Raw genomic sequence first — 24,391 nt, 5'->3', positions numbered from 1 at the left:
GAAGTTACCCTACTTACAAGCTAATAAATTAGCCTAAATTGTTCATGGATGTTGGCAAAAGACTTTATTACAGTTCAGTAAAAAGCATGCGTCAGTTCCCCTGGACCTCAAGTCTCACAGGGGAGATGCAACAAGGTCAAAGGGATGCTGTGCACATCGTGAGATTGTACTGCAGCTCAGGAAGACTGAGTTTCAGGGATCCACCACTTTGAGATCAAGCAGTAAGCAAGGCCTCTTATGGTTTGGGGGCAGGAGTGAGACATTACATCATTCCTCCAGGTTCACCACTGCAAACATAAGCCCAAGTAAAGGCTCATGTAACGAGCAGTTAGCGCCTTTCCTTCTTGGCACACCCAGCAAGACACGTAGGAAAACAAGAAGCCCCATGGCTACTACTTCTTTCAGTTCTACACCAGGCCCAGCAGTGTGTGATAGGTTAATTTTTCTTTACTCTTTTTAGCTCTATGATAAAAAAATTTGGTAAACTTGGGTTTAATAACATTAAACTAACTTCTTCTGGGGAGGCTTTTCAGAGTGATTAATGTGCTGTAAATCTCCAGGAGGAAAAAAAATTTTTTAAGTTCTTTTTAATTGACTTATGGTTGACTTATAATGTTGTGTTAGTTTCATGTGTATAGCAAAGTGATTCAGTTATACACATATATTATTTTTCAGATTCCAGGAGGTAAAATTTACTGTACACTGTTTCCCAAAGTTTTATGACCATGGATTCCTTTCACTTAAGAATAACTACTTACGAATACAAAGTGCATTTTTCAAAAGTACTGCTGGACGTTGCTATGTTGCTTGCTTCACACAATTTATTTCCTGGTCGTTTAAGAAAAATCACTATAATACCCTTAATCTGTGCAGGAATATAAAGCACCTAGGGCAGAAAGAGGTACATATAAAGTGCTCAGTATTTGAAATAGTTGCCTTCCCTCTTGTGTGGCTTTCACTGGCATGCTAACCTTAATCATCTGATCATGGTAGTAACTGCATTGTTTTATTAACTTTTTGTACCATATAACACATTCCTGGACTACACAGCTACCATTTTTAAGTGAATGCTAAACATTCCTTTAATTCCCTGCTGTAACTTTCTGAAATTCTTCTCTTGCTCTTACATGTGGGATATCTTACTAATGATTATTCTTCCTTTACATTCAATACAACCTCATTCTGTGGCAAACTCTATTCACCATTGTACAATATTTAGATTACTCTATCATGACATTCAGGAGACATCAATCGGTTAACACCATGGCAATTTTGCTCATAAAAAGAAGTTAAGGAGTGTTATTAGCTGCGGCAGATACAGTGGTAGCCCCAAATATTTTGTCCACTCCCCTGCATCTGTCAGACCCCTACAATTAGGAGCAGTTATGCAATAAATTCTGGCTGACTGTCCATGGATGGAAGCGCCACAGAATACTTCCTCAGAAGCACTGCAGAGCATTCAGGTTCTTATCAGCTGCTGCTACACCTGACCACGTGCAGATGAGATGGTGGACTCCCATCAGCTTGACTTCCTGGGTGACCGTGTAGAGCACAGTCCCACCAGCTCTCAAGTGTGAGGCATGTGTTATGAGAAAGAAATCAACTGTTGCTGTGTTAAGCCATGCAGATTTTGTTAAGTTATATTATCATGAAAACAAAACCAGTTGTGAATAATAAAAGATCCCCCAAAAGCTGGAAGTTTTTCGAGTTCTCTTCGAAGCCACCAACAGCCTATATACTACCTGTTTGATAATATGGAAACCTTGAAGATCCTTGTATTTGAGAATTGAGATATCCTGTAGTAATGTTAACTAAATGGTATCCCTTAGAACACTAATTCTGGAATATAATAATACATACTATATGGGAAAATTTGGTCCTCTGGGGAAATATTTGGGAAATATGGCAAACTAAATAGCCCTCTTGGAGAGTCACTAAACATATAAGCATGATATATGTTCCAAGACACCAATATTCCTTTAATCCAATTTTCTAAACATAAGAATGGAACACAGTTTTTTCCATTAAATATATGGGGTAGTAACTTACAGAATTCCAATGTGGGAAAGCCAACATAAATAAATGTTTAGTACTTCTTTTCAATAGGACTGCTAAGTGATGGAGGGATTATGTATATTTTATATAGTTCAAGAGCTCCAGATAAATGGGTGCAATATAGGGAAGATAAAGAAGACATATGTTAGCTCAAAAAAGAAGCCTCTTTACTCCTAAGAAAGTGCTTGGATGGAAATAAATGAGGACAACCCTCAACTTCAGCGGGCAGCCGTCAAGCTCCAAATGCAAATAGATTATTTGTGTGGGTCCCTAAAGTACCCGAACCTTAACTTCTCAGTCATGACAAAAATTTCCTGTTACATATAAAATTTTGAAGCAGATAAACAAAGGAAGTACAAGAGGCACACATACACACAAACATACATGTGCATGCACATATGTGCATATGTGAGTGCGTGTATATATATGTGTGTATATACACATATATCGTGCATATAGATAAGAACATAAAAATGATTTTTTCCCCTCTCCTTAGAGAGTTGAGTCAGCTTTGCAAACAAGTCAAGTAAAAATTAGGTCTGCCAAGATTTTTAGGAGGCCTTTGACATTTACATATTGATCTAGCCCTGCTCACATGAGAACTACCCACATATACAGAGGCGCTCTCAATTTAACCTGTCTTTTATACACAGTTCCTACCACGGCTTCTATGAAACATATGTGTAAGTTTATTTTATATCTTTGATGCAGTAGGTTTACTTTCATCCTGTGCTTTCGTTAATTAGACAACATGGCTTAAGTCTGAACTTTAATGACGTTGATATTCTACATTTTATCTTTAATGATGTCCTTGAAAATTTCTTTTAAAAGTGATATTAAAACCTCAGTTTTAATCTCTCAAACTTTCACTGGCATTGCTGTATACTGTTATGTCTTGTGCATTTAATATTCTCTTTTTAAACTATGTATGTATATATTTATTCCTGCATGTGAAGCCCCTCCTCACTATATAAAGCAGATAGAACCTGCCTTTGGTTTACTACTTCTGTAAATGAACAAGGCACTGATTGAAAAAATAGATGTTTGTTTATGTATATATATATATACACAAACACAAGCATGAGTGTTATGCATGTGCACAAATATGTGTGTGTAAATTTCCATGATTAGTTATCCCAAGGATTAAAGTGATAAGATGAATTTTACCTTATCGTTTTGCAGTGGTAACTAATGTTTTGAGGTGCTTTACAGTGTATGTGTTACAGGTCTTTAGAATGAGTTTTATTTTTCTCAAAATAATTCTATTATTTGCCACATACAGAATATGTTATTGTCGTTCCTTGTTTGTTGAATTTAGATATAATTTTTTAACATAGCATTATTTAAAATTGTTATTCTGTTTATACAAATGTCTTAAAAAGAATATGGAAAGTTAGGTATTGATCAAAAACTCATTTATGTATATTTTTTTCTTTCGGGAAAGAGTATAGGCTCTTCAGTCAGTCTATCAGGGTTTTAATCCTTGTTTTGGCACATGTTAGCTGTGTGACCTCAACTAGTTGTCTAAAGAACATAGTAAGGTGATGTGGTGGGTCAACAAGATAACCTATGTGAAACACTTATTTCAACAACTGGCAGACAGTAAGCCCCCAGTACATGTTAACTCTGTTACCTTATCATCATCATAATTTATAGGTTTTGATTGCTCATACAATCTAGAATTGCAAAGCATATGACACTAAAATTCTTTTCATTTGCTAGACTGCAAAAAAAAATGAATCAAACATTTTCGTCTACTATATAGAATCTGCATACACCTGTACATTTTAAATTTAAATCTACCATATAATGATCTGCAGCTTGAGGCTGTAGGTAGGCTCTGTAGTTATTCTCTTTGACAAGAAAGGAAATCAGGAATATGGTGACTGTGTGCTGCCCAGTTCACAAAACCTATTATTATTAAACGAGCTGTGGTCAGGATTTGGGCTGTGTGATTCCTCTTCTAGAACTCTTATTATGCATCTATTGTCTGCTTCTCAAATATGTTGTAATATTTACAATTACTCAATGTACTTTACTCTTCCTCTTTCACTTCACAAGTGATAAAGTCCATGAATCAGTTTATTTAGAAATACTGTTCTAAAGGATTTTTTGAAAACATACAAATGCTAGAAGAAAGTCTGTCTGTTATTTTTTATATTCTTGGAGAAAACCTTTCAAAGCATGACACAATATTTAAAAGTGAAAGTTAATGGCATAAAAATTGAAAATTTCAGTGATTTAAAAATACAATAAAAATAAAGTTTAACATAGTCAAAAAATTTTTTAAGTGTCAAATGTAAGAAGAGAGGCTATTTCATTATTAGTTAATAAGGAAAGGACAAACAAACCCACTAGAAAAAAAAAAGATGAGCAAGTATATTCTCAGAAATATTTTAAAATATACATGTCAATATACTTAATAGGTTAAAACTTCACTCAATTAAATATTTACCAATAAAATAAGCACTTGTTAAAAATTTAAATTTCAGTGTAAACCAGTGTGTGTGATGTATGGAAATAGGCATTTTCACACATTGCTGTGTACATGTAGGAACAGAAATTAGATAAAACTCTTCCTACCAAAAAAATAAGTACGAATTTTTGACCCAGAAATTTCACTTTCTCTGTTTACTAGTGCCCAAGTACATAAACAAAACTATACAGACATGAATTTTTAGCATCATTTTTGTAAGATCAGAGAACTAGAAGGCACCTGATATTAAAAGAGGCAAGTCGCAGAAAGTATGATTCAGTGTATGTACTAGTCCATATACATATGTATATAAGTTTAAAATCTTAAAATTAATGGAGGGTATGAGGACACACCTGACATCGGTCACTTCTGAGGAATAGAACTGGTGGGTGAACGAGACTTCTCATTTTATACCTCTCCATAATTTTCAATATTTTTTACTTGTCCGTATTACTTTAATGAATTTCCTAAAATAAAAATTTGCCAATGATCACATAACAATTATTTATTCAACAAATGCTGTATGTCAGGGTCTGTGCTAAGTCCTTCATATTACCACTCTCGATCTTTACAACAATGCTGAGAGGGAGCTATTTCCACTATGACTAAGAGAGGTAAGGTAGTTAGCAACAAGTCACACACTGTAGGAAGGGAAGAATTCCAAATTCCACTTAGGTCCATTCACTTCCATAGCAGATGCCCTTCACCTCAAAGCACTGCCTATTTGTGTTACAAACTAGCAATATAATAATCTCTAATTTCTGGTCATTCTCACTCCTTTCAAAATATTATTGTGGTTGTGATAATCATATGTGTGTCCATTCATTCAACTGATTACCAGCTATGAGGCTGCTCTGTGCTCTGGGGATTCAGCAGTGCACTAAACAGATAAAACTGTCTCCCCTCCCATGAAGCCAACATTCTAGTAGATGCAGAGACAGGACAAAAAAATAGGTCAAATGTATGTCTGATGAAGATATGTAATCTCCAGGAAACAGCAGAGAAAGAAGAAAAGGGGCAGGGGCCCGATGGTAAGGGAAGCATTTTGTTGCCTCATAATCAGGTACCTGTCAAGTGTTGCACACAACTCGCCTTAGTTAGTTCTTATTGTGATGCTCTGATTTATTTTCCTCCATTTTTTGATTAAGAAAATAAGAATGAGTTGTTAGTTAACTCCTAATCCCCAGTCAATATAGCTAGGGCCTGGTAACATCTGATTCCAAACCCTAAGTGGTCTTTCAGAGAAAAAGAGTTCCGAAAGCACTGTGCCTAAGGTGACTTTAGCATGTGGACAATTTTAGCTTTCATTTTGTCTAGAGCTCTAGCGGATTTACATAAGGCAAGGTATACCCTCATAAAGAATATCCCTTCAAAATATTGCACATGCATAATCTTTTTAACATGGAAACACCAACATACGTTAGAAATGGGTATATTTTTCTGCCTTATTGCTCAAGCAGAATATTTTGCTCGAAATATAAAAATACGGTTGCAGATTTTACATAGCTCTACATTTTCAGAGTCTTGTGTGCTAAGCTACTCAGGAACTGTTGTCTATGGGACTGAACACTTAACAGCTGCCTCTGAGAATGTAAATTTGATTCTCTGGTTTGCTCATGGGAGGGTGTGACATTTTCCTCTCCAGAAACAGAGGATTTGGATGGCATTAAGCTACTGATTAAATAAATAGTGATCCAGGTAAGTCCAGTGTCAACTTAGGCATCTATTTTACATGTATTTTTTTCTGAAATATCTTTCTCTAACAGTGTTCATATTTTCATTATAATTTAACTATCCTTTCAATATATTTAAGATATGCTGTATAAAATACCATCTGAACTCCTGTGTTAGTAGGCTATTTCTGAATTGTTACACAGGAGGGTGTGCGTATTTGTGAGAATTAAGACTGAGAAGGAAATGTATCAAAGCAGTTTAACTACAAGAAAATACATATTCTTAATTAAAATATTTATTAAATTAGCCTTTATACTACCTTTTTACTAATACAACAAAGAAAAAGTTCACAGGTATAAGGGAACCATCTCCTTAAATTACCTGAAATCCCTGTAAGTTATTCTTTTTACATGAAAAGCATAAATCATAATGAGATTACACAAGCCCGTTTCTACTTTATCATAATTAAGTGATCTGACATTTGAAAAAGCCCCAATATACCTAAAGAATTTTATAACTTATTAATTGTTAAATAAGTGTGTCAGTCAAAAAACCCTGGAGAAAGAAAGCAATGCTCGAGGAAAAAGAGTGCTTTGGTACGCGGGCCTCTCACTGTTGCGGCCTCTCCCGTTGCGGAGCACAGGCTCCAGACGCGCAGGCTCAGCAGCCATGGCTCACGGGCCTAGCTGCTCCGCGGCATGTGGGATCTTCCCAGACTGGGGCACGAACCCGTGTCCCCTGCATCGGCAGGCGGACTCTCAACCACTGCGCCACCAGGGAAGCCCTAAAAATATATTTTTAATATTGAGGGTCTTTTTTATCCTCCCCAAGTGCAAGATTTGGTTAGATTTTAAAATAATGACTTTCTTTTAAACTAACTTATGATTATGCTTTTTTATATTAAAGGGTCATCATAAATAGAATTATTTAAATGTTATCTAACAGTTGTCTTTTTATCTGAAGAGATAAGAGACATTTAATTTTTTTGGTTTTCATAGAAGGATTTTGTTGTGCTCATGAAACTTCTGTACAACTAACAGAAAATGATAGTGAAGAACTCCCAGTTAGAAAAATAGCCTATTTCCTTTTTAAAGTCTGTTTGTCACCCTTGTTGACTGACAGTCTCCAGTCATTTTCACAATTATTAGCCTCAATACCCTTTAGATTAATGCTGTATAGAAAAGTACGCTTTATTTAAATATCATGAAATGAGTTTTTCAAGCTCAATCATGCAGGAAAATGAGACTGATAATTCTCTTTAATTATTCACTTTAATTCCTCAGACCCAGTTTATCATCTGGAGTAATGACTGTGTAGTAAAACAGAGTATATTAGAGGCTACTCAGCAAGTTAGTTCCTTTTGTCTCTCTGGCATCTGATATACTTAGATAGAAAATGGCCCCCCCCCCCAAAAAAAAAAGTGCTGCAGAGGATCTCAGATATAGGTAATGGGTCCTTACCAGAACATAAAAATAGACCCATAGGAGTCATATCAGTGGTGGCATGTGTGTGGGTTTTGTTTTTTTTAAATTCCTCTTCTACCAAACCAGTCACTGGGATCTGACATCTTCATTTTTTTTTCTGAAAGCATATTTAAACTCTCACACTTTATGTAATGAGGATTTCAGTGTAGGGTTTTTCTGCAGAATACCATTTGGTCCTACTAAGAATTGACTGTTCAGATGTTGGAGCATTTGACTGAAAAATCCTTCTTAGCCTTTTTAAAAGTGAATCATAATGGTTTTTTTTAATCAAAAGATTTCTATTTCCCAAATTAATAGGAGATGACACTACTATATAAACACTCTTAAGAAGTTATAGAACAACAACAGCAAGCAGGAATTGTTTTCTTGAAGTTATTAGGCTTTTTTAAAAAATTAGGTTTCTGTTGTTTTCCAAGTTAAGTAATCTTCTTACCTTTTATGTTTAAAAAAATATTAAAACCTTGTCCACTAGTCTATGGCATTTTGCTTCTTGATGTTTAAAATCTTATGTTTATCTGTACATATTTATCAATATTTAAAACGAGGTACTATCCAGTTTGATTACTGCAGAACTTTCATTGTCTACTTAGGCTATTTATACATAATTTCTAATTTAAATTATGAATAAAAGTCAACATTAATAAAAATTAGTATAGTGGAATTAGTTCTTATAAATGATTTGACACTCTTATGCCAACATGCTTCCTAATATGCAATTATTAACTAATTATTTTAGAGAGTTATTAGTTTAACTTTCTATCTGAATTTCACAACTTTTGGTGAAACTTTGTCTACATGGCTAAATGCAATGTCTTCTTTGGATATGTTCTTTTTAAGTGAACAAAGATACTGTAGTTGCTACTGGGAATGGTAAATTATATTAATTCCAAATAAGGATTCTAGATTTAATAATTTTGTATAAATTATATAAAATTCGGTAGCAGAATAAAAACAACTCAGAATTAATGATTTTGGCTATTTAGGAAGCTTATTACAAATATCAGTGAATTATTTTCCTGAATGATGATACCAAGTTTAGATAACAAAAATAATTCTGAAGAAATTTAAAGTTTTAATTTAATTAGTAAGTGAATTCATACATAAATGTAAATGGCATAAATTTTCTATATCTCAGTTTCTGGAATTATCAAGTTACATATTGAAAGATATTTTCTAAAATCTTTTGCATGCACTTTTCAGTCCTTTCTTTACTATGTAGTTTTAAATTAGTACAAGAAACATTGTTTTTAATATTTGTTCAAAAAATAATCCAAAATATTTACAAAAATTGTTATGTAGATAGTCCAGTGGTTGACTGGATTTTATGAGAGAAAAAATACATAGAATTTTTTTTTTCATTTATCAGAATCATTAAGAGACTGGAAAAATAAATCCAATACATAATCATCAGATAGCAGGTTAGCCTGGGAAGAATCTCAAAATTACAATTGGAAAGGTACTTGGACAGAGCATACTGAAAATTTTGAAATTTACCTTGAAAATTATAGTTGCTACCCATATTTTTTACGAAAATATTTGGTGAAGTTTACTCAAACATATTTGAATCTTGTGGATTTTTTGGTCCTGAAGGAACTGATTCTGTAACTATTATCTGATTTAATCACAAGGTGTTTTAGTTCAAGTGGGTGTTTTAGGCCCAAGTCATAGCTGAAAATTTCAAGGAGTACTGTTCTAAGCCAGAAGCTTCCTTTTTATTTGCATGATAGTCTTAGTTCCTGTATACATATATAACAAATCATCTCATCAGATTTTATGGTAATCTAAGTGTTTTGCAAATAATCATTCCTACTTGTATAAACTACATATATTTATTAGATTTTTTAAAAATAATACTTGGCCAGTATGCAATAATATTTTACTGTTATGATTTTTCAAAATAACACATCATAATAACATTTGAAATAAAAATAACATGTGCTATGATAGGAATCTTTATTCATTATCTCATTTAATTTGATCTGACATTTGCAATCTTATATGATGTATCCTATCTCCAGTTAGAGAAAATTGAGCCACAGAGAAATTATAATATTAAGACCCAGAATTGACCTAAATTACTTAACTTCAAAGCCCAGAATCATAACTCTTGAAAATTGTATAGTATCTTATTATTTACAGTAAAACTTGAGTTAGAAAAAAAACAGAGAATAGCATTTCTGTCTTGGATTCATCAAGGATGGCTCTAGATAATCCTATTTGAACCAACATGACTCTAAGAGAATAATTTCAAACTTATAGTAATCCCTGTAAATCAAGTACTGCAAAAAGTACTCTAAAAGATAGGCTTATTTCTAGAAGAATCCTTAGTACAATATAACAATATAACAATAAATATAGTATTTATTGTTTTAATTTTTTAAGACTGTGACCAAAACAAGTTGTAATATTTGAGAGGCATAATTTAGTGAAGTGTATTATTTTATATTATAGATGTCTATAAATGTTTTTCTATTATATATTTTTAGCTCCACATATTCTGATAGGATGGAAATGCAGAAGTAAATTAGAAGGATTATGGTAACTTCAATAAGAAAAGGTGTTGGAGATCTCCTAATCTAATTATTTAAATATTTTCTACAGAGCCCTTGGGTTCTGTGGGGATGACTCAGAGCCCAAATGAGATGTGACTGGAAAGGGCAAGGGCCACAGTTCTTGCTAACTTTGACCATAATAGCTGTTCTTTTAACTATCTTCATGTATTGAAATTGTACGTAAAATAAGTACTAGTCTAATGAACTTTTGTTTCCACATAATGAAACACAACCAGATTTAAGTGATTGATTTAACTAGCTTGAATGTGAATCTGCATATTACTCATGTCTGGGGAATCATGGCTTTGTAAACACACCTAGATATCGTGTAAAGTAAGAGTGTGAAAAGGAACTTAATTTTAAAAGTTAACTTTCATCATTCATATTCTACCTGTTGTTGCATTAATCATAACCAAAACTCTAAAACTGGGTTTTGTGGGTAGATACTGTATTTATCAGGTGAGGAAGACTGTGTATCAAAAGAATCACAGCATGTGTCTAGTGGAAAACAGAGGTGTGTGATCTGGCTTCCTATTCCAAGGAAAAGTGGAAGGAAGGTTTATGGATAGAATAGGAAATCTGAGATACTCACTCATGAGTACAAAAATGTCATACAGGTCCTGGCATTCATTTGTGGTACAAGTATGTACTCTTGTCATCTGAAACTGTTTTAAAGTTTTGTAGTTCACATCCCAGGAAATTTTACCTCTGGCCAAGCCTTTCCTTCGGGGGGCTTTCCCAGGGAACACAGCTTTATCCACACATCTGAATAATTACAGATTCTCTGGGAAAGTTCTCTGATTTTCTGACCTATTTACTGGACATACATCTTATAGCTCAGTCTCAGTTCCCACCACCAGGTTTCCAACATAGTGGAAAGGCATAACGCTCATAAGTTCATCCTAGAAACACTCCGTAGATATGACAGCAAAAAAAGAAACAGAAAAATTCTATTTCCTCTTTCAAAGATAGCCCACATGTAGATATACTCATGAGTTCTACAAATGAGAATAATCTATGAGCTGACACAGCTAATCTCCCTATAGACTCAAGAAAGATATGCAATTAGTGGTATCTTAAAACATGCTTTCTTATTTTCTCTTCTTGACCTAAGTACCAATAATTAGTTTTCTTTCCTGTACCTGTGATTATTCTTTGTTTTCTAAATTTAAGTACTTTAAGCAAGCAGTAAATTACTATAGATATCAATGTCTTATCTATTTTTTATGATGAAGAAATAACAATAAAATATAAAATTTAATCTAATTAGTAGGTAAAATAGATTTTAATATGTAAGAAGCTACACTATTAAGAAAACCAAGCATGCAAGGCAAAAATTTTATATGCTCTAAATAGCTGCATTTGAGAGAAGAGTGGGGACAAACAACACTGGTTTCCAAAGATAAACATAAGTGGAAAAGCTAAGTAAAACATACTGAATAACCTGAACTTTTCTCTTATGTACTCAGTGCATGTCTTACATAATGTGTTTGTCCCTCTTTTGCTTCAGGTGAATAAAACTACAGTTGACCCTTGAACAAAACAGTATTGAACTTTGTGAGTCCACTTTTACACAGAATTTTTTTCAATAAGTACTACAGTACTACCCGATCCACAATGTGTAGTTGGTTGGATCCATGGATGCAGAATCAAAGATAAGGAGGACTTACTGTATAGTTAGTTACATATGGTTCTTCCACTGTGCACAGTGTCCATGCCTGTAATCCCTCTGTGTTGTTCAAGGGTCAAATGTATTTGGAATTTTGTAGTGTGAAGCATAAGGTTAAAGCACGATTATAATAGCAATACTTAATCATGCTGACAAGACACTGAAGCATAATTAATGGACTCACGGTCCCCCCTTATCCACAGGTGTTAGGGGATACCTTTTAAGACCCTCAGCGTGTGCCTGAAACCATGGATAGCAGGATAGCACCAAACCCTAAGTAGTCCCCCCTTATACATGATTTTGCTTTCTACATGTTCAGTTACCCTCAGTTGGCCTTGTTTGACCATGGGTAAGTAAAACTATAGAAAGCAAAGCTGCTGATAAAGCAGGACTACACTCATGTGAAATATCTTGCCTGTTCTTACAGGAAAACGTGGAAATTTACATCAAGGTAATGAAAGTGAGTCAGGCAGTTCAAAATTTGAAAAAGGAGGTAAAGTCAATCTTTTTCTGTTGAAAATATCAGTACACATATGCAGGAATGTTAGAGTAACTCTTGTATCTTTGCTTATGCATCATCCAGACAGTGTTAGACTAAGAACTGTCTAGCCATGCAATTCAACACAATAAATTATTGACACTTCTGTTTTCTGATGAGCTTGACTCAACAGCAGTGGGCTGTGTAAACTATCTCACTTCAGTTTTAAGTTCAAAGCAGACAGAGCCTAGGCAGTACCCAGGTCTGCCCATAACTTGACACCTTTGGACTCAGGGTCCTTGCAAGTCATAATAATGAGTTTTAAGGTTTAGAGAGTAAAGCACTGAAGAATATCTTGCCCCCTGGGTTTTCTAATGTACTTTCTTGGGACTCTTTGCCCTTTGGGACCCTTCCCTGTAGTCCATGGGGCTGCCTGAATAAAGGAGAATGATTCTGGGAAAGGTCAGGTAAATTCTAAACTTAGTGATGGCACAGAATCTGAAAAATGGCACATATACACACATATATCCATTTTAGAAACAGTAGTTCTGTAAATTTTAGAACAATTTGGTACAGTCTCCCAAGACTGAACTAGGATGAAATAGAAAACATGAACAGACCAAGCACTGAAATTGAAACTGTAATTTTAAAACTCTCAACAAACAAAAGTCCAGGACCCGATGGCTTCACAGGCAAATTCTATCAAACATTTAGAGAAGAGCTAACATCTATCCTTCTGAAACTATTCCAAAAAATTGCAGAGTAAGGAAAACTCCCAAACTCATTCTATGAGGCCACAATCACCTTGATACCAAAACCAGACAAAGATACCACAAAAAAAGAAAATTACAGGCCAATATCACTGATGAACATAGATGCAAAAATCCTCAACAAAATACTAGCAATACGAATCCAACAATACATTAAACAAATTATACGCCATGATCAAGTGGGATATACCCCAGGGATGCAAGGATTTTTCAATATCCACAAATCAACTGGTGTGATATACCACATCAACAAATTTAAGAATAAAAACCATATGATCATCTCAATAGATGCAGAAAAAGCTTTTGACAAAATTCAGCACTCATTTATGATAAAAACTCTCCAGAAAGGGGGCACAGAGGGAACCTACCTCAACATAATAAAGGCCATATATGACAAACCCACAGTGAACGTCATAATGGTGAAAAGCTGAAAGCATTTCCTCTACGATCAGGAGCAAGACAAGGATGTCCACTCTTGCCACTTTTATTCAACATAGTTTTGGAAGTCCTAGCTACGGCAATCAGAAAAGAAAAAGAAATAAAATGAATCCAAATTGGAAAAGAAGTTAAACTGTCACTGTTTGCAGGTGACATGGTACTATACATAGAAAATCCTGAAGATGCTACAAGAAAACTACTAAGCTCATCAATGAATTTGGTAAAGTTGCAGGTTACGAAATTAATACACAAAAATCTGTTGCATTTCTATACATTAACAATGAAAGATCAGAAAGAGAAATTCAAGAAATAATCCCACCTACCATCGCATCAAAAAGAATAAAATAGCTATGAATAAACCTACCTAAGGAGACAAAAGACCTGTACTCAGAAAACTATAAGGTGCTGATGAAAGAAATCAAAGATGACACAAACGGATGGAAACATATACCATGTTCCTGGATTGGATGAATCAATATTGTCAAAATGACTATACTGGGCTTCCCTGGTGGCGCAAGTGGTCGGGAGTCCGCCTGCCGATGCAGGGGACACGTGTTCGTGCCCCGGTCCAGGAGGATCCCGCATGCCGCGGAGCAGCTGCGCCCGTGGGCCATGGCCGCTGGGCCTGCGCGTCCGGAGCCTGTTGCTCCGCAGCGGGAGGGGCCACAACAGTGAGAGGCCCGCGTACCACAAAAAAAAAAAAAAAAAATGACTATACTACCCACGGCAATCTACAGATTCATTGGAATCCCTATCAAATTATCAATGCCATTTTTCACAGAACCAGCACAAAAAAAATCTTAAAATTTGTATGGAGAAACAAAAGACCCTGAATAGCCATGGCAATCTTGAGAAAGGAAAAAGGAGCTGGAGGAATCAGGCTCCCTGACTTCAGACTATACTACAAAGGTATAGTTATCAAAACAGTATGGTACTGGCACAAAAATAGAAATATAGATCAATGGAACAGGATTGAAAGTCCAGAGATAAACTCACACACCTATGCTCAATTAATCTATGACAAAGGAGGCAAGACTGTACAATGGAGAAAAGACAGTCTCTTCAATAAATGGTGCTGAAAAACTGGACAGCTACATGTAGAAAAATAAAATTAGATCATTCTTTAACACCGTATAAAAAAAATAAGTTCAAAATGGATTAAAGACCTAAATGTGAGACTGAACACTATAAAACTCCTAGAGGAAAACACAGGCAGAACACTCTCTGACATAAATTGCAGCAATATCTTTTTCAATCCATCTCCCACAGTAATGGAAATAAGAACAAAAATAAACAAATGGTACCTAGTTAAAATCAAAAGCTTTTGCACAGCAAAGGAAACCATAAACAAAATGAATAGAACAATTTTTATTTCACCTGTCAGAATTGCAAAGGACATTGATATTGAATAATTTTTAGTGGTGCTTATACAGAAAATAAAATATCTTTCTAAAAGAGATGACTTTATCTTTGAGTTATATTTTTTTTGTTATGTAAACAAAACTGGAATTTGACCCTGGGGATTTTCTGTCCCAACTTTTTAATGAGTTGGAACCATAGGTTTCTACAGAGATTCTCCTTTAGTTTCCTAAAGATGGGACAGGATAGTGTTAGCTGGGAGGTGGGAGATCAAGTTAGGAATTGGGGTCAGGGTTCCCACCACTGTTGTAATCATAGTCACTCTGCCTGGTCTTCCATGTAAGAAACTGAGTGAAAAACTGGTTCAGCTGCTTAAAATAAAAACTGCTTAAATTAAAAAATGCAGACCTCACCTTAGCATCTTATTTTATACATGAGGAAATTGAGGAAAAGAGTGATTAAGGGGCTTGCCCATGGTCACCTGGCAAGAGAGTGGCAAGACTTTGGTTTAATCTCCAGTCTACCAGACTCAATTACACCAGGTTGGATCCCTGTATTCTGATAACCTGCAGGTGAGAATTGGGGAATGGTCTATGACAGCGGTCCCCAACCTTTTGGCACCAGGGACCAGTTTCGTGGAAGACAATTTTTCCATGGGTCGGGGAGGGGGGATGGTTTTGGGATGATTCAAGGGCATTACATTTATTGTGCACTTTATTTCTATTATTACATTGTAATATATAATGAAATAATTATACAACTAACCATAATGCAGAATCAGTGGGAGCCCTGAGCTTGTTTTCACTTGCCACTCACTGAGAGGGTTTTGATATGAGTCTGCAAGCAATTGATTTATTATGGTCTCTCTGCAGTCAAACCTCTCTGCCAATGATAATCTGTATTTGCAGCAACTCCCTAGTGCTAGCATCACCACCTTAGCTACACCTCAGATCATCAGGCATTAGATTCTCATAAGGAGCACGCAATCTAGATCCCTTGCATGTGCAGTTCATGAACAGTAGGGTTCGTGCTCCTATGAGAATCTAATGCTGCCACTGATCTGACAGGAGGTGGAGCTCAGGCAGTAATGCGAGCGATAGGGAGCGAATATAAATACAGATGAAGCTTTGCTTGCTTACCCGCCACTCACCTCTTGCTGTGAAGCCCAGTTCATAAGAGGCCATGGACCAGTACTTGTCCATGGCCTGGCGGTTGGGGACCTCTGGCCTATGAAATGGGCACTCAGTAAAATATTACTTAATCAGCTCACCTGAATAAGATCACTTGTATATACTACAGAACACCTGGATGATAGTTTCTACTTAGCAATTACAATGATCGTTTAACAGATGATGTTTCACAAAATTTTTAAGGGGCTGTGCAATTATCCTTTGCATAGGAGATCCTACTTGAGACTATCTAGTCATTACTATCAGGTTTAAATAACTTGTTCCATTGCATTATGACAACCTTGGTCAAAGCCGTAGGAGGTAGTATGTTATTTTTCACCCTCCATCCCCAAGCAATTAATAAAAATCCTATCCTACTTGCTCAGGGACATATAAAATTCCATAGGAAAAGTAAATCACTTGTTTAGGCTTCTGATTTCTCCAATATAAACATTTTGTTTACATTGGAAAATCATGTGACACTAATGACTATACAAGTTACCTAGCCACCAAGACCTCAGGGTGAATCAGTTAGTTCATCCTGATTTACAGTGGAAGTATCCTAGGTATTAGGCATAGGTAAAGGGAAATCCTAAAGGATATAAAACAAATAAACTGCCATGAAAGGAGGAACCAAGATGGCAGAGTAGAAGGACAGGCTCTCACTCCCTCCTGCGAGAACACCAGAATCACGACTAGCTTCTGGACAATCATCAACAGGAAGACACTGGAACTCACCAAAAAAGATACCCAACATCCAAAGACAAAGGAGAAGCCACAATGAGATGGTAGGAGGGGTGCAATCACAGTAAAATCAAATACCTCAACTGCTAGGTGGGTGACTCACAGACTGGAGAACACTTATACCACAGAACTCCACTCACTGAAGTGCAAGTTCTGAGCCCCACGTCAGGCTCCCAACCTGGGGGTCCAGCAACGGAAGGAGGAATTCCTAGCGAATCAGACTTTGAGGCGTACTGGGAGTTGATTGCAGGACTTTGACAGGACTGGGGGAAACAAAGACTCCACTCTTAGAGGGCACACACAAAGTAGTGTGCGCATCGGGACCCACGGTAAGGAGCAAGTGACCCCAGGGGAGACTGAACCAGACCTACCTGTTAGTGTTGTAGGGTCTCCTGCAGAGGCAGGGTGTGGCTGTGGCTCACTGTGGGGACAAGGACACTGGCAGTAGAAGTTCTGGGAAGTGCTCCTTGGTGTGAGCATTCCCAGAGTCTGTCATTAGAGGCAACAAAGAGCCCAGGTAGGCTACAGTGTTGGGTTGCCTCTGGCCAAGAAACCAACAGGGAAGGAACCCAGCCCCATCCATCAACAGTCAAGTGGATTAAAGTTTAACTGAGCTCTGCCCACCAGAGCAACAGTCAGCTCTACCCACCACCAGTCCCTCCAATCAGGAAACTTACACAAACCTCTTAGATAGACTCATCCACCAGAGGGCAGACAGCAGAAGCAAGAAGAACTATAATCCTGCAGCCTCTGGAACAAAAACCACATTCACAGAGACATAGACAATATGAAAAGGCAGAGGGCTATGTACCAGATGAAGGAACAAGATAAAACACCAGAAAAACAACAAAATGAAGTGGAGATAGGCAACCTTCAAGAAAAAGAATTCAGAATAATGATAGTGAAGATGATCCAGGACCTCGGAAAAAGAATGGAGGCAAAGATTGAGAAGATGCAAAGAATGTTTAACAAAGACCTAGAAGAATTAAAGAACAAAAAAACAGAGATGTAGAATACAATAACTGAAATGAAAACTATACTAGAAGAAATCAATAGCAGAATACCTGAGGCAGAAGAACGGATAAGTGACCTGGAAGACAGAATGGTGGAACTCACTGCTGCGGAAAAGAATAAAGGAAAAAGCATGAAAAGAAATGAAGACAGCCTAAGAAACCACTGGGACAACATTAAAAGCAACAACATTCACATTATAGGGGTCCCAGAAGGAGAAGAGACAGAGAAAGGAACAGAGAAAATATTTGAAGAGATTATAGTCAAAAACTTCCCTAACATGGGAAAGGAAATAGCCACCCAAGTCCAGGAAGTGCAGCGAGGGCCATACAGGATAAACCCAAGTAGAAACATGCTGAGACACATAGTAATCAAATTGGCAAAAGTTAAAGACAAAGAAAAATTATTGAAAGCAGCAAGGGAAAAATGACAAATAACATTCAAGGGAACTCCCATAAGGTTAACAGCTGATTTGTCAGCAGAAACGCTACAAGCCAGAAGGGAGTGGCATGATACACTTAAAGTGATGAAAGGGAAGAACTACAACCAAGAGTACTCTACCCAGCAAGGATCTCATTCAGATTCGATGGAGAAACCAAAAGCTTTACAGACAAGCAAAACCTAAGAGAATTCAGCACCACAAAACCAGCTCTACAACAAATGCTAAAGAAATTTCTCTAAGTGGGAAACACAAGAGAAGAAAAGGACCTACAAAAACAAACCCAAAACAATTAAGAAAATGGTCATAGGAACATACATATCAATAATTACCTTAAACGTGAACGGATTAAATGCTCCAACCAAAAGACACAGGCTTACTGAATGGATACAAAAACAAGATGCATATATATGCTGGCTACAAGAGGCCCACTTCAGACCTAGGGATACATACAGAGTGAAAGTGAGGGGATGGAAAAAGATATTCCATGCAAATGGAAATCAAAAGAAAGCTGGAGTAGCTATACTCATATCAGATAAAATAGACTTTAAAATAAAGAATGTTACAAGAGACAAGGAAGGACACTACATAATGATCAAGGGATCAATCCAAGAAGAAGATATAACAATTATAAATACATACACACCCAACATAGGAGCACCTCAATACATAAGGCAACTGCTAACAGCTATAAAAGAGGAAATAGACAGTAACACAATAATAGTGGAGGACTTTAACACCCTTACACCAATGGACAGATCATTCAAAATGAAAATAAATAAGGAAACAGAAGCTTTAAATGACACAACAGACCAGATAGATTTAATTGATATTTATAGGACATTGCATCCAAAAACAACAGATTACACTTCCTTCTCAAGTGCGCACAGAATGTTCTCCAGGATAGATCACATCTTGGGTCACAAATCAAGTCTCAGTTAATTTAAGAAAACGGAAATCACATCAAGCATCTTTTCTGACCACAATGCTATGGGATTAGAAATCAATTACAGGGAAAAACACATAAAAAACACAAACAAATGGAGGCTAAACAATACGTTACTAAATAACCAAGAGATCACTGAAGAAATCAAAGAGGAAATAAAAAAATACTTAGAGACAAATGACAATTAAAACACGATGATTCAAAACCGATAGGATGCAAAAAGCAGTTCTAAGAGGGAAGTTTATAGCTATACAAGCCTATCTCAAGAAACAAGAAATATCTGAAATAAAAAATCTAACCTTACACCTAAAGGAACTAGAGAAAGAAGAACAAACAAAACCCAAAGTTAGCAGAAGGAAAGAAATCATAACGATCAAGCAGAAATAAATGAAATAGAAACAAAGAAAACAAGAGCAAAGATCAATAAAACTAAAAGCTGGTTCTTTGAGAAGATAAACAAAATTGATAAACCATTAGCCAGATCATCAAGAAAAAGAGGGAGAGGACTCAAATCAATAAAATTTGAAATGAAAAAGGAGAAGTTACAACAGACACCACAGAAATACAAAGCATCCTAAGAGACTGCTACAAGCAATTCTATGCCAATAAAATGGACAACCTGGAAGAAATGGACAAATTCTTAGAAAGGGATAACCTTCCAAGACTGAACCAGGAAGAAATAGAAAACATGAACAGACCAATCACAAGTAATGAAATTGAAACCATGATTAAAAATCTTCCAGCAAACAAAAATGCAGAACCAGATGGCTTCACAGGTGAATTCTATCAAACATTTAGAGAAGAGCTAACACCCATCCTTCTCAAACTCTTCCAAAAAAGTGTGTACGAAGGAACACTCCCAACCTCATTCTATGAGGCCACCATCACCCTGATTCCAAAACCAGACAAAGATACTACAAAAAAAGAAAATTACAGACCAGTATCACTGATGAATATAGATGCAAAAATCCTCAACAAAATACTAGCAAACAGAATGCAACAACACATTAAAAGGATCATACACCATGATCAAGTGGGATTTATCCCAGGGATGCAAGAATTCTTCAATATATGCAAATCAATCAATCTGATATACCACATTAACAAACTGAAGAATGAAAACCATATGGTCATCTCAATAGATGCAGAAAAACCTTTTGACAGAATTCAACACCCATTTATGATAAAAACTCTCCAGAAAGTGGGCATAAAGGGAGCCTACCTCAACATAATAAAAGCCATATATGACAAACCCACAGCAAACATCATTCTCAGTGGTGAAAAACTGAAAGCATTTCCTCTAAGATCAGGAACAAGACAAGGATATCCACTCTCACCACTATTATTCAACATAGTCTTGGAAGTCCTAGCCACGGCAATCAGAGAAGAAAAAGAAATAAAAGGAATACAAATTGCAAAAGAAGAAGTAAGACTGTCTCTGTTTGCAGATGACATGATGCTATACATAGAGAATCCTATAAATGCCACCAGAAAACTACTAGAGCTAATCAATAAATTTGGTAAAGTTGCAGGATACAAAATTAATGCACAGAAATCCCTTGCATTCCTATACACTAATGTTGAAAAATCTGAAAGAGAAATTAAGGAAACACTCCCATTTACCATTGCAAAAAAAAAGAATAAAATACCTAGGAATAAACCTACCTAGGGAGACAAAAGACCTGAATGCAGAAAACTATAAGACACTGATGAAAGAAATTAAATATGATACCAACAAGTGGAAAGATATACCATGTTCTTGGATTGGAAGAATCAATATTGTGAAAATGACTATACTACCCAAAGCCATCTACAGATTCAATGCAATCCCTATCAAATTACCAATGGCATTTTTTTACGGAACTAGAACAAATAATCTTAAAATTTGTATGGAGACACAAAAGACCCCCAATAGCCAAAGCAGTCCTGAGGGAAATAAACGGCGCTGGAGGAATCAGACTCCCTGACTTCAGACTATACTACAAAGCAACAGTAATCAAGACAGTATGGTACTGGCACAAAAACAGAAACATTGATCAATGGAGCAAGATAGAAAGCCCAGAGATAAACCCACGCACCTATGGTCAACTAATCTATGACAAAGGAGGCAAAGATATACAATGGAGAAAAGACAGTCTCTTCAATAAGTGGTGCTGGGAAAACTGGACAGGTACATGTAAAAGAATGAAATTAGAACACTCCCTAACACCATACACAAAAATAAACTCAAAATGAATTAGAGACCTAAATGTAAGAGCAGACACTATAAATCTCTTAGAGGAAAACATAGGAAGAACACTCTTTGACATAAATCACAGCAAGATCTTTTTGATCCACCTCCTAGAGTACTGGAAATAAAGACAAAAATAAACAAATGGGACCTAATGAAACTTCAAAGTTTTTGCACAGCAAAGTAAACCATAAACAAGATGAAAAGACAACCCTCAGAATGGCAGAAAATATTTGCAAATGAATCAACAAAGGATTAATCTCCAAAATATATAAACAGGTCATGCAGCTCAATATTAAAGAAACAAACAACCCAATCCAAAAATGGGCAGAAGACATTTAAATAGACATTTCTCCAAAGAAGACATACAGATGGCCAAGAAGCACATGAAAAGCTGCTCAACATTACTAATAATTAGAGAAATGCAAATCAAAACAACAATGAGGTATCACCTCACACCAGTTAGAATGGGCATCAGCAGAAAATCTACAAACAACAAATGCTGGAGAGGGTGTGGAGAAAAGGGAACCCTCTTGCACGGTTGGTGGGAATATAAATTTATACAGCCACTGTGGAGAACAGTATGCAGATTTACCATATGATCCAGCAATCCCACTACTGGGCATATTCCAGAGAAAACCATAATTCAAAAAGACACATGCACCCCAATGCTCATTGCAGCACTGTTTACAATAGCCAGGTCATGGAAGCAACCTAAATGCCCATTGACAGATGAATGGTAAAGAAGTTGTGGTACATATATACAATGGATTATTACTCAGCCATAATAAGGAACAAAATTGAGTCATTTGTTGAGACGTGGATGTATCTAGAGACTGTCATACAGAATGAAGTATGTCAGAAGAAGAAAAACAAATATCGTATATTAATGCATGTATGTGGAACCTAGAAAAATGGTATAGATGAACTGGTTTTCAGGGCAGAAGTTGAGACACAGATGTAGAGAACAAACGTATGGACACCAAGGGAGGAAAGCCGCAGTGGGGTGGGGATGGTGGTGTGCTGAATTGGGCGATTGGGATTGACATGTATACACTGATGTGTATAAAATTGATGACTAATAAGAACCTGGTGTATAAAAAAAAATGCCATGAAAAATAGTTATAATTTTGTTATACATTTGGGGGGAAACCTAACTTTCCTTATTTTCTTAAAGAATTAATTAATATAAGTTTTATTATTATAGTCACGAGGATGACAAAAATATTGGTTGTGTGTCTTTTCTGTCTATAGCCTCCATTCTGTTGGCATTTTTGTTTTCCTTTGCCAGGGGCATTTTGAAGCAGGGAATAATATTTATAAGTACAAAGCACATTCCATTTATCAATGTCAGGTCAACCCCATTTTAAAAAATGCTGCTGCAAACAAAATATCTCAAATGAACAGGTTTTTGAACACTAGAATAGCAAATTCTTACTAACTTTGTTACAGAAGGATCTACCAATTCCACTAAGAGTTTTCTTTCAATCTTTATGAAAGGAGCATATATTATATGAAGATACCAAAGATAAGACTGACTAGGTGAAATACATACTGACACAATCTACATATTTTAACAGAATTGGCATGAGTCAGCTGTCCATGACAAAATGAACAATATTGCATTTGAATATGTTAAAAAATTCATTTGAGACTAGTAAGAAACCAATGCTGTGACAGAAACTAGGTATCCTCTACCTTACATATTTTCTTCAAATCTTTTTTACCTCACAACTATCTAAAAGTCAGTTACTAAAAATTAAATTGAAAATACTCTTCTTTAAAATATTTCAATGTTTTCAACACTGTGCATAAGAAAGAATTCAGGCATGAACTCAATATTCCTGACAGTGGAATTTTCTTTTAATGGTGCTTATAATTTTGATGATATTAGAGACTATTCTAGTATTATTTTCCCAACTTACCCATGCTTTTCTGTTTTAACAGATAGCTTATAAATGATTAGAAAGAATGATTTCTTCGCAGACTCATCAGATCATTTCCTATAAAATCCCTATCTTTCTATTTGTGAAAAAGGAATAGTAAAGAAAACATCTGTCACTGTATTTGCTTAGCATTTGGATGGAAAAGACATCAGTCCACCCACATGCAGTTTGCAGAACTCCAGGTAGGGTGCAGACAGTTGGTTGTGTTTGAGTGGAGAAGCCAGATAGAGGATAAAGATGCCCGTAAGTGTCCCAAGCTGATGGAAGGTAGGCAGGGGGTGAGAGTACAGTAAGCATATTCTCCTTAGTTAATATTTCAGTGTGTTAATCATCCATAGAAAGAAAATTTAAAAGAGGAGAAATTTAAAGAACTGCTCTATGTGACAATATGTATTACTTCTACCACTGGTAGGTAGTTCAAATTAAGAAAGGACAAAACCTAGAAAGTTTGTATATTAAAAAAAGCATCTGTTTATTTATAACTGGCAAAATGATCTGTTTCAGTTGCATGTTTACTTTGATCTTTTTCTACTGGTATTTAAGTTTCTGCTTTATAATCTCCTTCCAATGATAGAACCAGACCTTCTGGAAACCACGTTCATCAGACCTGGGAGTTTGAAAGAAGCAGGTGCTGAACCTTAGCTGTCCCCCTGAACAAGAAAAATGGGCTGCGATCGAAACTGTGGGCTCATCGCTGGTGCTGTCATTGGTGCACTCATGGCTGTGTTTGGAGGTATTCTAATGCCAGTTGGAGACATGCTTATTGAGAAGACAGTTAAAAAGGTACAAGTATTATCAAGAACGTTTCTTGTCATCCTGATTCATTCTATCTTCCATCCCTTTTTGGCTTAGGGTGCCTGTTTTATATTTCATTGTAACTGGCAATTCTGTGTCTTCGACACAAAGGTGATAATGAACAATTGAAACTCTACATGATAGAGAAATGGTCAA

General features: G+C 36.0%; 1 protein-coding gene and 1 long non-coding RNA gene across 8 annotated transcripts in view; one reads left to right on the top strand and one right to left on the bottom strand.

Moving 5' to 3' along the window:
* The window catches only part of LOC125965436 (uncharacterized), a 141,309-nt gene that overhangs the window by 14,963 nt on the left and 101,955 nt on the right, over positions 1–24,391 (bottom strand). The gene's annotated exons all lie outside the window — the stretch shown is intronic.
* Positions 1–24,391, top strand: part of CD36 (CD36 molecule) — a 224,214-nt gene that overhangs the window by 97,992 nt on the left and 101,831 nt on the right. For 2 of the 7 annotated variants that reach the window (XM_049714945.1, XM_049714946.1), the window contains exon 4: positions 24,174–24,223. The exons of 4 other annotated variants lie outside the window; for them this stretch is intronic. In XM_049714945.1, coding sequence (XP_049570902.1) covers positions 24,174–24,223 — 50 coding nt within the window. Of the gene's footprint in view, positions 1–2,650; positions 2,739–24,014; positions 24,224–24,391 lie in introns of those variants that run through there. One more of the 7 variants, XM_004263409.3, reaches the window with a different exon arrangement.

The sequence above is a fragment of the Orcinus orca genome, chromosome 9 (genome assembly GCF_937001465.1).
Source record: "Orcinus orca chromosome 9, mOrcOrc1.1, whole genome shotgun sequence".
Taxonomy (NCBI): domain Eukaryota; kingdom Metazoa; phylum Chordata; class Mammalia; order Artiodactyla; family Delphinidae; genus Orcinus; species Orcinus orca.
This window is presented reverse-complemented; position numbering and strand designations above follow the sequence as displayed.